The sequence below is a fragment of the Sceloporus occidentalis genome, unplaced genomic scaffold, assembly GCF_023333645.1.
Source record: "Sceloporus occidentalis isolate IW3139 unplaced genomic scaffold, rSceOcc1.0.p SCAF_1, whole genome shotgun sequence".
Lineage (NCBI taxonomy): Eukaryota > Metazoa > Chordata > Lepidosauria > Squamata > Phrynosomatidae > Sceloporus > Sceloporus occidentalis.
Genome location: NW_028316981.1, coordinates 210,152,605 through 210,169,308, shown reverse-complemented (window position 1 = coordinate 210,169,308; position 16,704 = coordinate 210,152,605). Strand labels below are relative to the sequence as shown.

Below are 16,704 nucleotides of genomic sequence, written 5' to 3'. Positions count from 1 at the left end.
TGTTGATCAATGATATAGTAGCAAGATTTGGCAATGAATGACCATAGTTACATGTTTATTAAAGGGAAGTAGTACCAAAAAGCAAGCACAAGTCATACCTGACTTTGGAACATAGCTGTAGCTTGGTTTAACCATTCCGGTAAATGCATTTCGAGGGTACAAGTTAATTCTTATTATATGATGCCCCAGTGTAGAAATAAGAACACTATCTCTTTCCAAATAAAATTGGACAGATTCAACTGAGGCCAGACGAAAAGAGACAAGGGTAGATAAAGACACAATAGGTCAGATTTATTCACAAAGAAGTTTCTATTTAAAAACAAATAAAATATTAGTTCTTGGGACAGATTAAGTTACCTTACCAGAAACTAAAATCAACGTGGCTAAGTTGGGTAAACCTGCCCTATTGTCACAATGATCTGAGAGCTATAACTTGCAGCTAGACAGTATGTCTTCCACTAGCCGCTTGTAGACCCAAGCATCACCCTTCAGCCGCTGCCTCCGAATGCCCACAACTTCAGGTTTGCTTAGCTGGCAAACTTCCAGCTCAAACTGCATTGTCACTTTGCCAAAGTCTGACTGTGTTTGACACTTCAGTTTATAGCTGTGTAAGACAAAAGAAAAAGGAAAATTAGTTTAGGCACTTACAACAACTAAGGCATTGCATGGGAGACTATTACAAGAATAAAATGGGTAAAGAGTCAACTATTACGCAAGCCTTACACCAAGGACCAGTGTATTCAATTAGTGAACTCAAGTGGAAAAATGAGGCACGGGAAGATATAAGGTAAAGAAAATATGTCACTTTATGGGACATGGGATAAAAATTATGCTTGAATGTTCCTCTCACCCCTGCATAAAGTCTCCTTTAATCATCCAGTATTGCTACATATGATAAAGCAGGCCTAGATCTGAAACTACATGCTGAATTTCAGACTATCATTATTGTGAATGATATGGTATTAGGCAACAGAAGAGATGGGACACAACAGGTTTCTTGGAATACAGTTGGCCCTTCTTATACATGGTTTTTTTATACACGGATTCAAGCATCCATGGTTTGAAAATGTTCAAAAAAAGTATAAATTTCAAGTATCAAATGATTTTCCATTTTTTATAAGGGACACCATTTTGCTATGTCATTATATTTAATGGGACTTGAACATACACGGATTTTGTTATACACGGGGGATCTTGGAACCAAACCTCAGCGTATAACAAGGGTCCACTGTACTATTGAACTGCACCTCCTAACACGTATCATGTTATCATCTACACTGGCTAGGACTGATAGGAGTTGCAGTCCATCACATAATAATAATAGTAGTAGTAGAAGTAGTAATTTTATTCATACCCTGTCTCGCCAATGAGATCGAAGTGGCTTACAATAATATTAAAAACATTAAAATACAATAAAATACAATGCCCCATAAACCCACCCACCCACCATTGCCAATAAATCACAGCAATAAACAATAACAATAAAACAATACAGTTAAGATTTTTAAAATGGGCAAGACAGAGTAGTCAGTGAGAGGTGACAGATGCTAACCCGGAAGCAACACATTCCTCACCCCTGTAATAGTGTGTCCAGAGAAACTATTTATCAAAATACTGGCTAGAATTAAGGATTATTGACACTTACCCTTTCTGTACATATTCAACTTTCTTCTTTGGCAGTACAGCAATTATCTCCTTCAGCAGCTCATCTGGACTTAGTAAATTAGTTGTTGTGACATTGTAATGAGCCTAGAAAAAGTGTTCAGTGAATACAGTAGTATTTCACAGAGATTTTTGACAAGTATTTGGTAACTTGAACTGTTCACATAAATTAACTTCCATTTTCTTGTGCCATTCACTGTCTGGGAGCTCCAGAAGCAATGCACCCCTCAGTATTGTTTGTCTTGGGGATACTCTGAATGTATCTATATTGCATAATCTAAGCAGCACAACATAGAGAAGGGAGCATTTATGGTTAACTTTGCCATTGCAATGTGAGGAGCCTCAAAGATGAAGATCCAAATGACATTTGGTACACATGTCTATGACAGTGCTTTGAATATTCAACTATGACTCTGGAGACTAGGGTTTAAATCCTGGCTCGGCCATGAAAACCCACTGGGTGACCTTGGGCAAGTCACACTCTCTCAGCCTCAGAGGATGGCAATGGCAACCCTCCTCAGAAGAAACTTGCCCAGTAAACTCAGAGATAGGGTTGTGGTCAGCATACGTCAGAAACGAGTTGAAGGCAAACAACACACACACACACACATCTATACTTCCATTCTGCATATCAGGTCTTAATATTTGGCTCTTCATTCTGTTTAACAGTCTGTCTTGTGCATAAAAGCACAAAGACATTTCTTTCAAATATCTACCACTGCAAAGGTGATCATAAGACAACTCAAAGTAGCACCAGGGCTTTGCTTTCCTAAAACCAAGTATCTTGGTGTTCCAGTTGTAACCACTATAGCCTCTGCCAATTCGCCCCTTGAACTTTATTGAAGAACCTAAAAAAGTTTAATCCCTTGCGAGCTTCTCCTATCTACTTGCCTGCTACTAGTTAAGCATGACATCTGGGCTTTTTGTCAGATTTCTGTTCTGGCATGATCAGACAAGCTACAGTGCAAGAGCCATTTGGTAATATAAAGGCATTCAGCTGTAGCTGAGTCTCTGCCACTGAATTCCAGAAGCTGATAGTTGCTAAAGCTGACCATAATTTGGACTTAAATCTGCAAGTAACCTTCCAAATTTTGTCCTTTTCCAATGAAAATACTAAAGCCTACTGGACTGTGAATTTAAGCAGGGCACACACACACACACACACACACACACACACACACACACAGAGAGAGAGAGAGAGAGAGAGAGAGAGAGAGAGAGAGAGAGAGAGAGAGAGTGTGAGTATATATATTTAGGCAGGGCTGGGGGCACACTTAGAAAGCTTTATTTTGGAAGACAAGGCAACTCAGTCTAGTATGTTATGTGAAGTATGTGTTTAGCACTTTACAGTGGATGCTCCAAGTTCATACACTGCTAGGACTAGCACCACTAAACCAAAGTAATTCAGAAAACAATTCAAAGAATAAGAACTATGTGACTATGTTAACAGTTTTGTCAGCAATGAGGAGACAGCTTGCATACTGCCTAACATACTGTTTCATTGTTATGGGGATTCTGGATATTGTAGCCAAAAAGGTATCTGTATTTACTTCCATATTTAGTTAGACAGCATCCAGAAATCTCAGTATTAAAAGAAATCCCAGCAGATTTCACAAACCTACCTTTAACTTCCTTGGGCCATCTTTTGTAGACCCCTTCCTTTTATTTGGTGTTAGCATTGTGATCATTTTATCCAAACCTCTTTCAAGGCTCCCAAACATTTTGGTTCCTTTCCTTTTTTGGCCACTTTCCATATGAGCTTGGTTCAAGTCCAATTCTACTGAGCGACACCTGTCATGTTCCAAGACAGGAAGCACACCATTATTTTCAGTGGCTGGGAACTTGTGGTTGTAGATACTGTACATCAGTGAAAGGTCTTTTAACTACTGTTTTGGAATGGGAGAACTGACAATGAGATGGCTAAAGGACTAGCTGCACCACAGTAATTTGGGAATTTGTGAAAGAACTGTATATATGCTCCAATTCTCTGGGGTCACAAGAGTAGTTTTTAATTATGGAAAATAGGAATGTATCCAAGACTACCGAAGCGTGTAATGTTAAAGATTTTTTCCCCCACAGCCTTTTAATATTTGTTGGTAAGTGTAGGAAAGGATTTAAATAGGTTTTTGCAGAGCAAACATAGATGCCATTGCAAAAAGCTTTCCCCATCAATACAAGGATTATGACTGAACAATAGACTCTCTGAATATGTTCAAGTAACTGGACATTTACGTTTACTTACCTTCTCTCAGGGCTAATGACTCCTGCTGCTAATTCTTCTGATTTTGTAGGTTTTGGTAGCTTAACAGGGGTTTCTCTAGTGACTTGACTTCTGTCTGCAAGAAGCACCACCCAAGTTTGAATGAACATATTTAGACACAGGCTTTATCATTCCTTCTTGCTCCCTGTGCTTATTAGCTTGGTAGCAAGACAAGGTCATACACTGGCAGTAGACTGGGCACATTTCACAGATTACCCAGGTGTGAAGGGAAAAATTATAAGATTAAAGAACTCTTTCTCCCACCTCAGCAAAGCACCCCAAAAAACTGTACAAAGTCTGAACACAGTCAGTGCCCCCAGAAGGCAATGCATGTTAATATGTACCAAGCGCCAAAATGGAAGATACGAGGTGACAGAGAAGGGTGATACTTAAAGGAAGATACTGTGCAGCAGAAACTATTAAAACCTTTGCAGGTTGAAGGGAAATAAGCTGGTAACAAAAAGTAACTTTTCAAGTAATCATGTATTAATAGCATTTCAATACGATAGCTTATTTAATTGCATTTTAACTTTTTTATCATCAGGTTTTTAGCTCTATCTTGTTTCAGCCTTGTTGTAAGCTACCTTCAGTCTCCTGTCAGGAAAAAGACAGATTAAAAATGAAATTAGTGAAATAAAAGTATATTAAAATGCTTGGCCAATTACTTTCGATGCACTAGTTACAAAATTTGGTATTTATAAAGATATAGTTAGAGAAGCATTTTAAGAATGCTGTTGTGGAGATTCTTTGAGAAAGTTGTTAGAAGTGCATTAAAATGGGCAGAACGTAGATTGTGGAACCCCATCAACACCCCTATTAAAATCTGTTGGGTTGACATCCTTCAAAATCTTATCGATATGGAAATTATTGATGTAATGAGGGATGGGATGGAATAGTCTTCTGCCCTCAGCGTTTGAGCTTTTGTTTCCCCATTACCCAGGGAAGAAGCACACATAACAACATGATCTTAGGTGACAGAGCAAGTGGTCTGATATATCATCAGGCAGGAACGTTCAGCACAAGAAAGCCAATTGCTATAGTGGCCTCATGTCAACTGTCAATCTGTACTTCTACCTCAGCTTCTACCCCACCCACAGTATTTCTGAGAGCACTTTCAAAGGTTTCCATACCTTCATGTGGAAGTGCATGGTTTGGAGCAGTCAGCACTCTGTTCTCATTCATGGCACAAGTTGGCGTCTTGGGAGGAGGCAAAACAAAGGGCTCTGGCTTTGCTGTAATGATGGTGCTACAGTTTTCTTTGTTGGCATGTCTCTTTGTTCCCCCTCTCCTTGGCACAGGAAGATGAGGTGGTGTGAACTCTCCACCATCCAAGAACATATGAGGCTTTTAAAACAGGATAATATTGATGAAGGGAACATTTTCCTTTGCCCTCTTCAAGTCATTTGTGAGTATCAATCTTGCTTGCCAGGTGACCAATTTTGATTATCCCAAATATCGGTAATTATCTTTGTGGCTTTCTCAAGGGACAATTTTATATATCCATACATTAAGTAATTCAGTTTTTCCTTTCCCCCAGATCAGAACATTAGCCCTTTACATACACACCCATCACTGCTATACGAGTTAGAAACGTTGGTCTAACATGAAGTTCATAAAATCATTGTCATTGCCTAGCATCTTTTCAGTGATATATTCAGGTATAAACAAAATTTACTACATAATGTCCAGGGAAAGGTACATTATCTATAGTGAACAAACAATGTATCCAATATACTGCAACGACACACCAAAAAGCCTTATTAGTACAGTGGACCCTTTTTATACGCTGGGGTTTGGTTCCAAGATCCCATGTGGATAACAAAATCTGTGGATGCTGAAGTCCCATTAAATATAGTGACATAGCAAAATGGTTTCCCTTATAAAAAATGGAAAATCAAGGTTTGATATTTGAAATTTATACTTTTTTTGAACATTTTCAAACCATGGATGCTTGAATTCGTGTATAAAAAAAAAATCTGTGTATAAGAAGGGCCGACTGTATAACTGAAATATTATATTACTTAAAATAATACAAGTAGTTACACAACTTTGTAGGAATGGACCAATGGATTGATGCAAAACAAACACAGCATCTTTCAGAAACAAATGAAATTAGTAGTCCATTAACAATACAGAAAGATAAGTTACACTGAGGTACTGTACAATATAACTTATTTCAGAAAGTCGTAAATTCTATACAATGATGTTCAAAAACCATATTCAGTCTTCATACAAATGTCCTTAAAACTTTATTCAGAAGTAGTCACAGAGTTGCTGTATTGATGTCTCGAGTTGAACATTCCTGAGTCAAGTCTTCACACTATGACCACTAATTTCATTTATTTCAGAAAAATGCTGTGTTGTTTGTTTTGTATCAATCTATTTGTCCATTCCTAGAAAGATGTGCAACTATTGGCACTGCTTTCAGTAATATAAGAATTCTGTTACAGGAATAAGGTTTCTAAATATATCATTTAAGTATATTAGATACATTGTTTATTCTCTATAGATATTGTATATTTCCCTAGACATTATATAACGTGGTGCATTTAGAGTATAGTCAGTCTTCCACATCCACTGATTTTTTTATCCATGGATTCAAGCATCCAGAGCTTGAAAATATTTTAAAAATATACAAATTCCAAAAAGCAAACCTCTATTTTATCATTTTATATAAGACACACCATTTTACTATGCCATTATATTTAATGTGACTGAAACCAAACCCCACTGGATACCAAGGGCCCACCGTATTCCCGTTTTGGAGTATCACTTTCCATGGTTGTCTTTGCTGTAAATGAAATTTACACCTGCGTATGTAATTTTTTTATGATGGAGCATGGAAGAATCAGCACCCTCATATGTTGCAGCTTCATCCACAAGCTGCCTACCTATCTGCAGGCCAAGCACCCATGTTCTCAACCATTCAGTGGCCAGGAGAGGTTGCAAGGATGATGAGGGGCAACCAGGAAGCCAGCTAGTCCCATTTCTGCAGCTGTCCACAGGAACTAAAAAGGCATCCTCCTGGGGTCCTGCACCAGGTGACACTCAATATGGGAGGGGGGGGCCTTCCAGGGGTGGCACATGCTTCATCCCCTCATGCTGCTGTGTCCTTTTCCTGATGAGGAAAAGGATGGGATGGTGCAGGGATAGGGATCACTGTGTGGGGACAGGGAGCAGTGATGGTGCAGGGTGAGGGCCTGACCAGATGTCACCCTTCTTCTGGGGTGTCACTTGGTGCACGGCGCACCACCCACCTAGTAACTCCACTGGGTCCAGGAGGATGGCATCATCTTCCTGAAAACTGGCTATAGAAATACAAATAGCTGTTGTCTGCTGCCTCTCATCTTCCCCTGTTCACTGAATGAATGGCTGTGCGTGGGGCACCCGGATTGTAGGCAGGTAGGTCAAATGGGAGGGAGAGGGGACAAGACTGCAGGGTCTACACTGCAGCATCTCAGCCATTCTCTGTACCTTTAAAATGAATAGCTCAATATTCTGCATTACCTCATTTCTACAACTTTCAGTTCCATCAAGTTACTAACTTTATCCTAACAAAACTATTTCAATTTCTTCTAAATTAGAACCTGTATTTTTATCTCTTTTTTTCATTTGGAAGATTCAATAGCTGCTTCTATCTGGGGCCCTTTCACACTATACAATTATAGCGTTATAATTCGACTTTAACTAAGTTGATTCCATCCTATGGAATCCTGGAATTAGAATTAGGGGTTCAGAGAGGAGTATTTAGAATTCCCAGCCAGAGAACCCTAGAGCCTCACTAAAGTAAAAATCCCATAATTGCATAGAACGCTGCCATGACAATTAAAGTGCTATAATTGTGTAGTGTGAACGTGTCCCAAGTCTCCCATCCATTACTAATTATATTGTTTAATTTTCTCTGACAATCCATAAAAACTTTACTTTTCCTGTTGGTCCAGCTATCTCACTAATGTCTCTATTATGCAGATGTTGTTGGACTTCAACATGCATCAGCCTCAGTCAGTACGGCCAGGAGGTAAGATAAAGATTTATGGGTGTTTTCATTTAACAGCTACTGGAGGACCAGTAGTTACAAACACCTGCACTACTCTGCTGCAGCTTTCAGGCCTTCAGACAGAAGTCTTTCTCAGGCTTGTATGCAAGTATTTCATTTGGAAATTTTATCATGCATTATAGTACTGTGCCATCCTCACTGGGACAAAAACTATCACACTACCTATCCATCCTAAATATGTCTTCCATTCAGCTCAATTGAACTGGGGCACATTCAAGCAAAATTATTGTTCAACCTTTTGAAACGACATCTTCATATAAAAGTTGTTTTAAGAAAGAACAATCAATAAGTCAATACAGTCGGCCCTTCTTATACATGGATTTTTTATACACGGATTTTATACACGGATTCAAGTATACACGGTTTGAAAATGTTCAAAAAAGTATAAATTTCAAATTTGAAACCTTGATTTTCCATTTTTTATAAGGGACACCATTTTGCTATGTCACTATATTTAATGAGACTTGAGCATACACAGATTTTGTTATACACGGGGGATCTTGGAACAAAACCCCAGCGTATAACAAGGGTCCACTGTATTTAGTTTGAATAGAATGCAGCTCCAGCTCCAAAGATAGTTTACATCACATACTGAGAAAATATATTTGATTTAAAATGGTAACAGTCACAGATACCTGTTTGGTTTTGGGTGTGTTGCATAATGTTGTTTGAACTTCTTCAGCAGAAGCTAAAAATTCCATGGATCCACACACATAAGGTGTTTCATTACTGTCTAGGTCATCATCATAACTTAGAGTTTTTTTTACCTGTCCAAAAGAATGTTTTCAAAAACCTCATTGGATGAATCACTTTCAGACCTGCTTTGTGGTTAATTCAGATTATTACAAAAATAGGCTATTATAAGAAAGCAAAGTAGCCAAGAGTTTTTGGTACTGATACGTATAGTTTCATTAAGACTGAATTAAAGAGTTAATGAATAATTCATCATCACTTTGGTTAACAAATGCTACTCCCATTAAGAAACGGTTGAAAGCCATTTTTCCTTATCATCTCTAGAAATGGAGACATCCAAACTTGTTTAGTCATTACAGTAGCTAGTCATGAGAAAACATTTGGCTACCCAAAGAGGTACTTGCTCTCTGAGTTTGGAGGGCTTAGTGGAGACCCAGTGGAGCATGATGCTCTTTCAACCACGGTGCTCCTGCTTTGGAAAGCTTGGAGCCTGTGATGTGGCATTTACAGGTTGGTCTCCTGTTCAGGTGCTAAATGGGTGGTGGTCTGATTAGCTTTAAGAAACCAACTTTCTGTGCCTTTCAGCCATCCTCTGGATATTATACTTTTAACAGGTATAATTTTATTACATTATACCTTGTAAGCTAGAACACAAATGCATAATAGCCTTAATGTTTCTCAATTCCAAACAATGTTCAGCTTCAGCTTGCTACAACTTAAAGACATATCTATGTTACCTCTTCAATATGACACATTGCTCCTAGGATTAAAGTCAGATAACATACCTTCCGTTCTCTAGATGGAGTGATGCTGGCACAGTCTGCTGTTAGAGAAGGAATCCTCAGACGAACAGGTTTACCATGAGCCTTCTTGGATTGAAGCAAAAGGTATGTCGCAGACACATGGTCATATTTCCACTAACAATATAAAGCAAATGTTACTTTTTAAATCCATATTCCTGGGGGTGAGGAAGATACTTGTCTAAAAACTGCTAGCAATTTTAGGGAAACTAAAATTGCCTACATTAATGATATTTTAACCATCTTTGCTTAGCTGTATGTTACACTTATAATTTTTTATTTGGTACTGGATAACGAACACTAACTAGATGAGAACCTAGAATGCAAAAATATACAACCGAGCACTAATGTTAGAATCGCCCAATCCATTGTATTCCCATCACCATGTACAGATGTGAGAGCTGGACAGGGAAGAAAGAGGTAAAAGGATTGCACAGAAGCAACATTACCCTAAGTACCCTCACCCCTTTAAAGTAGAAAAATCTTTGGGAAGACTCCCAAGGCTGAGATGCTTAACAGTTATGCATTTAAACTGAGGAAGTTTGGGAAAAGGTGAAAGAGAGCAGGGTGTGAAGGGAGAGGTTCTAGAAGATTTCCAAAAATCATCACAAGAGACTGGTATTTTAGTGCCCTATGCAACAGTGCACTGGAAGTGATAAGAACTTTGTGATGTCCAGGAATAGGATAAACAACGAGACAGATTTCAGCACATAATCCTCCTCCTAGAAAAAAAAATCAAACAGCTTCTCCTTCCCCAGCTTCAAAAATGTTCCCTTTCCATTTAAAGGGAGAATATTCCGAGTTCTACAGTTTGGCTCAAAACCCAAGCCTGTCTTACTACTCCGAAGAATTTTTGCTAAGTTACAGAAGCACACATTTTTATGTCTTCCATCTTTTTTCTGCCTTTGGCCGAAAAGAAGACATGTATATTTTGTCTAGTTGAATACATTTGTCCATTTAGAATCAGAACCACATTAATTCCACCCCTCCCCTTTATGATTAGAGATTTCTGTGAAATTTGCCTTCTGCCTCAAGCCTCTACTGCATTAATGTTATAATTGTAAAACAGTCTGTACTTTTCGAGTCAATGTGCCATGAAATATGCAAATTCTTACCATGAAATAAGCAGCTGATTGCCATGAAGAGGAAGCCTGAGCAGTAAGAATTTAGATTTGCAAGATGTTCCAAAGAGATGTGGACGCTAGTGACTTCTATGTATCACTGCTCTCTCTCACACACAGCGACACACACCATATTGACTGGGACAGTTGCAAGAGAGCAATTACTTAGCCAGTGGTTTTCAAACTGGAACTCTATGGTTCCTCAGAAGTTTAACAGAGGATCCATAATTGTCAGTAATGAGGACAAGATTTCCTGAAGAACTGTGTAGCCTACCATTCCTTTTAATCAACAAAGATAAAGAGAATTGCTGGGGTGTAATCTAGACGTGGCCTAGACATACACCTATTGCATTTTATTAATAGATAGGCCTACCATACCCTATGTGTGTACTAACCATACTCATAATCCATTGCAACAGTCATAACTATAACTATTGCAAATGTAGGAGTCTTTTTTTAAAGTTAGATAACCCAGCATCTTCAGAGAAATAGCAAAAAACCACAAGTTTAAGACCAGAGGCCAGACAGCAGAATTTGATATACAGTGTACATAATAAAGATACATACAAATAATTATCAATCAGTCAAGTATATCAAGTTAGCTCTGGCAAAAAGAAACTTTTAAACTGTCTAGTGACAAAATATAATCTTAGTCTTATTTTCTATGTTTTATTACCAATTTAACTGTTCCATTTTATCTGTTTTAATATGGTAATGGATTTATTTATGGTTGAATGCAAAATCCTGGCTGGCTAATGTAAATAAATTTGTAGTTGTTAAATAAACAATGTATCTGACATAAGGAAGGCTTTTTCATTGCTACTTCTTACCAAGGTTTGGGGAGCTCTTTCTTTGCAATATAGAAAAACTAAGTCATTATAGACACCATTTCAAGTTGATTCCTTATAGATACATTTGTTTAAAGTAGTTGCTTTCCACCTTTTCAGTTTCAAGGAGGGAAAGAAATAATCCAGTTTGACACCACTTTTATTGTCATGGCTCAATGCTATGAAATTCTGGGAATTGAAGTTTGTTGTGGCACCAAGGTTCTCTGACAGAGAAGACTACGGTAATTGTCTCACAAACCTACAATTCCAAGAATTCCATAGCCTTGAACCACTCCAGTTAAAGAAGTATCAAACTGGATTATTTCTGCAGTGTGGATGCAGCCAAGGAATACAGCTTTCCCACAAACACTATTCAGAAAGTATGTGGTTGGTGGAGAAACCTAATCATAACTATGTGAAATCTGAAAACTTGTTTTAAGTCCAGTTGCAACTGGGGTCTTATTCTGACAAAGACAAAGGAGGTTAAAAAGGGACAGAAGATGTGCTTGCACACAGGCTGGATACTGGATCAGGCAAAGAGGAAATGAGGACCTGAAGCATAGACTAATTCAGAAATCTGTTAAAGTGGGCCTTTTTCATCCGGGGGGTGGGGGTGTCATCCCAGATATGAAAAATGTAGACAGCTGTGCCCCATATTATTCAATGGCCAGTGATGTGTGCACATCCACACCATCATTGGACAATATGGGGGATGGTGAGCTGCAGACCTCCAGTCTGCAGATTGCTATCCCAACATTACAGCAGGTCCACTGTACTTCTGTAATTCCATCTGATTAGTTACTTAAGAGTCATGGTCAATCCCCTGATAGTTCAGATCACATGATCCAGTTTGGTCTTTCACCTCTGGCCCCCAGATGGTGTCACAACACTGTAGTAGCAATTGAACCAGTAAATCATCAAAATATAAGATGCCTAAGACCTTATCTTACAATAGAGGTAGCTAGTTTCTAAATTCACACAATTTACTTTTTCTTTTACACTATAACCCCCAAATCCACCAGAGTAAGTTAAAAAAATTTAAGAGTTCTGAGCACAAGAATTTTTCAGCAGCATCAGCATCAGACCTTTGTTGTTGTTAGTTGCCTTTGAGTTGAGCCCAACTCATGGCAACCCTGGGGATGAGACATCTCCAAGACACCTTGTCCTCTACCTCTCTGCTCAGATCCTATAGGCACAGGTCTGTGGTCTTTTTGGTTGTATCTAACCATCTGGCATGCAGTCTTCCTCTCCTATTTCCTTCCACCTTTCGTAGTGTCAATATTTTTTCCAACTGATTAATTTTTCCTCATGACATGTCCAAAGCATGACAGCCACAATTTAGTCATCTTAAGCTTCCAATGAGAGTTCAGCTTTGATCTGTTCTAGAACCGATTTGTTTGTCTTCTTGGGCACTAATGGCATTCTCAGTACTCTTCTCAAACACCACATCTCAAATGATTTGATTTTTTTCCTATCAGCTATTTTAAATTATCCAGCTCTCACATCCATACATAAGGATGGGGAATAATCCCTTACTGTTAAAAAAAATAGCCAGAGATCTGCTAATTATCCAGAAATAAAACACTAGATTCAGATCTGCCTTCTGCCTAACAGTCTCAACATTTCCCACAGAACTGGAGAAGGTAGTCTGCTGGCAATGATCGGACATGGAGCCCTAAGAGAACTTTAAAGCAACCCAATGTTATTTTTAATAGATGAGAAGCCCTTGGCCTAAAGCAAAGGGAAATTATAGCTTATAGCTCTTAATCCGCATGTTAGACAGCTTCAATGCTAGTGAAAGAATAGTACAAAATTAGAGTATGAGGCACTTGTATTTGAGGATTTAAATTAATATTAAAATAGAGATATTAGCTTTGTGAACCACTGTATAAGATTTAGTTTTACCTGTGTGAACAAATAAATTTTGGCCCACTTGGCTTATTCAACAATTATTATTAAAGTCAAATATTACCTCTGAAATGACATCTGCCATAGTTTCTCTGCTACATTTGTGAAATACGGAAAGTTCTGTTATGCAATCTTCATCTAGACGACCAAGCTTTAAAAAGGTTAATTAAACACTGATGTTAAATTTCTGACATTCACTGTCTCATTTTTTTAAAAGTTATAACTATTATCTCTTTGCCACTGTGTATATTGCATATTTTTGCATCTTATTCAGTATATTTTAATTGACAGATCCTCAGAATATTTTTCTCTTAACTATACTGGCGATATACTTATTGACAAAATATCTGCATTGGGGTAAACAAAACCCTATAGATATGTCAATTCACCATCCAAATTCTTGATTATAAAGTTCACCTGGGCAATCATAAACAGGACTACATTAGGATTTATAACATATACTGGATTTATTAAAATTCGTCATCTGCACAATTGGGCAAGGGCTGTACTGAACTTGACAAGGGGAGCGAAGGAAGATGAGGGTAAATCATCCGAAAAATGTTAGACAGAATATTTAGTGTTTCGAAGCTAGGAACAACCCCTGAGCAATTCCACATTAACAATGCAATCCTAGACATCTAGGCATGTTTTCTCAAATGTAAACCTCACTGAGTTCAATGGGGCTTACTCCATGATAAGTTGGTAGATTACAGTGTAAGAAGAATTTTAAAAAGTCTCCACAAATAACATATGTGCTTATATACTTCCCAGTAAGAATTCCCACTCCATTTAGATCCTCTTTTGCCAAATTCTCTTCAAAGTTATGACTTTTGCAACATAGCCTTACCCACTTATTGTAGATCACTCAACATAATGTTGCAGCCTTAACTTATTGAAATTTTGGGAACTAGTATGTTTGTCTGCTTTTCATATGTTACAGTGCACCCTTCCCAACCTTCATATGTTACAGACCCCCTCCTCACAGATGAGTACAGGCATACTCAAGCCCCATTACAGTCTGTGGGTAGTGACATGTGTGCGGTTGCATGCATGTGCTGCCACTGTCAATAATAGGGCAGGGCAATCCTTGGACACTAGAGTCCAAGAATATCTAGCCTGCCAATATGGCAGGTCCACTGTACTAGCACTAATTTCTTCATTAGAGCTATAATTTTAGATGATTTGCTGTATCTCCTGATGCTACAGCACACTCTTCCTTCAGGGTACAGAGTGAAAAGATGGAAACAAGAACTGTTTAAATACATGTAGCCAAGCAGAAATAAAGCAAACATTTTATAGAGTAGAGAAACAGTGACACTCAATGGACATTGAGGAGCCAGAATAATTTCATGTGGTCTATCTCTTTAATGGAGTTTTCAAACAGATCCACTGCTTATCCTGCTGAAGATTTAAGCCATGTTGTACCAAGGTCTGAGTTCTGAAAACATCTGCCCAGAAGGCATAATTTTAACTTGCCATGTTATGCATAGAAAACGTTTCTAAGCAAGTTTAAGGCAACTATGGCTCAGTGATAAAGCAAGAGGAGCTTGAAAAAAGTTTCTTTTTTGGACTACAATTCTCAGAACCTCCTGGTCATGCCAAGTGGATGATTCTGCAACCCCAGAATTAACTTTCCTCAGTCCCACAGTTGTTAGATGCAGTGAGTTTCAGGTGCAATCTGTCTGAGAGCCTGAGCTAACAAGAAAATGCCAGAATAATGGCACAGCTTGCCCTCTGGCAGATGCCCATGAGAGGCCGGCACTGGCTGTCTCACGGGCTGAAACACACAACATTTGCCAGCTGGCTCAAAGTCAGGGAAGAACCCCATGGTACTTTTCACTGAGGTCTTAATTTAGAACACGTAGTAAAAGGACCCATGCTTAGTGGTATGCTCCCCCTGAGACAGACTGTTAGTCTTGTTCCTGTACCGAGTCAGGCTAGGTTCAGCTTTGTTATATATTCTCATTCACAAGAATTAGTTTACTCACAGGGTATTTACTTTGCCACTGGACAGTAAAGGAGTAGCCATGCATGAGCCATGGGTGATTTAAGAGATGCTTAACCATTATCCGTTTCTTTGGGTCCACCTAGTGGATAAGAGGATAAATGCATTTCAAAGAATTGCAACTACAAATATGTATATGCCAACACATTTTATCATTCTGTTAAAAAAGGACAGTATAATTATGAGCCAAAAAAATAAATATCTAGGCTGTTTGTTTTCATTAATATTATTATGTTCTTTCACTGCTCAGGATGCTGAAAACAAGTAAATGATTTTTGGGATGCCATTTATTTGATTTTTAATATACAGAGTGTGTGTGTGTGTGTGTGAAGCATTTATAGTCCACTCTTCAAGAATGGGAATCTTTGCCATGGAGAACATGATTATCAGTAAACTGTATCCCTGGAAGAAAAAATGGAAAATCCTTTCTTGCCAGTTCTCTTGGACAGCACAGGTGTTGTTGTTTTTAAAGAAACAGGAAGTTCAATAGAGGGATGGAGAAATTTATTTATGATTTCTAGTACAACTACACAAGTCTTCCAGGTTTCTTCTATTTATACAAAAGGTTTAAAGCAACAAAAATGGATCAGACAAATTGATGGAGGACATTTGTACTGATACCTAAATGGAGCCTCCATGTGTAATTGCAGCATAATTTAGTATTCATTGCTGGGATACTAAACAATGGAGGAGATGTATAGCCTTCAAGTCCTCCTTGGTGCTCTTCTGAAAGCATCTCACAAACCACTTTGTCCAATAGGATACTTGATGTATCAGGGGAACCTCAGATCTTGTATTTCAGGAAATAAGTGTCAAGGTGTTCTCTCATCAGTTCCTTAAGCCCTACAGGAAGTCCATTTCAAATAAGAGGAGTTTAATAGAACTGGGGCAGGAAAAGAGGTCAAAATCATGGCACAAGCCTCTGGTATTGTAGTAGAACACCCTCTGTATTTGTTTACCTGCAGCATCTGGTTCAGAAGCAACACACTGCCAGGTGAGAGCCATTTTGGAATCTCATACTTGCCTCTCTGTAAAGAAAATAAGTTGACCATTCATTATAACTGAATTGGTGAAACTTACCACAGTCATTGGTAGAATAGCACAGTAATTTTTCATAACCCCTTTGCAGACAATTGAAAACATATCCGTTACTTTCAAGGGTCAGACATGAAGCTTAACAGCAACAGAGCTTGACCAGTGATGGGCAAGTTGGAATAGAAACATTAAATAGAATGAAGTGAGCATCAATGCAGTGGAAGATTTAAGTCCAAAGCAGACAAGAATTAAACCATAAAACCTCTCATCTTTAGGAGAGAGAAATCAAAGAGCGTGAATGAAATTCAGTGTTAATAGCCAGTGTAATATCCAACA

At 38.3% G+C, this 16,704-nt stretch overlaps 1 protein-coding gene across 3 annotated transcripts in view; it reads right to left on the bottom strand.

The window, feature by feature from the left end:
* Positions 1-290: 290 nt before the first annotated feature.
* The window catches only part of MELK (maternal embryonic leucine zipper kinase), a 34,783-nt gene continuing 18,369 nt past the window's right edge, over positions 291-16,704 (bottom strand). For all 3 annotated transcript variants that reach the window (XM_089510854.1, XM_089510845.1, XM_089510835.1), the window contains 10 exons: positions 16,293-16,361; positions 15,317-15,415; positions 13,393-13,479; positions 9,458-9,589; positions 8,615-8,746; positions 5,053-5,266; positions 3,905-3,998; positions 3,285-3,453; positions 1,646-1,749; positions 291-604 (listed from right to left, as the gene is read on the bottom strand). In XM_089510854.1, the coding sequence (XP_089366980.1) occupies positions 427-604; positions 1,646-1,749; positions 3,285-3,453; positions 3,905-3,998; positions 5,053-5,266; positions 8,615-8,746; positions 9,458-9,589; positions 13,393-13,479; positions 15,317-15,415; positions 16,293-16,361 (1,278 nt within the window). In that variant the 3' untranslated portion in view covers positions 291-426. The remainder of the gene's footprint in view (positions 605-1,645; positions 1,750-3,284; positions 3,454-3,904; positions 3,999-5,052; positions 5,267-8,614; positions 8,747-9,457; positions 9,590-13,392; positions 13,480-15,316; positions 15,416-16,292; positions 16,362-16,704) is intronic.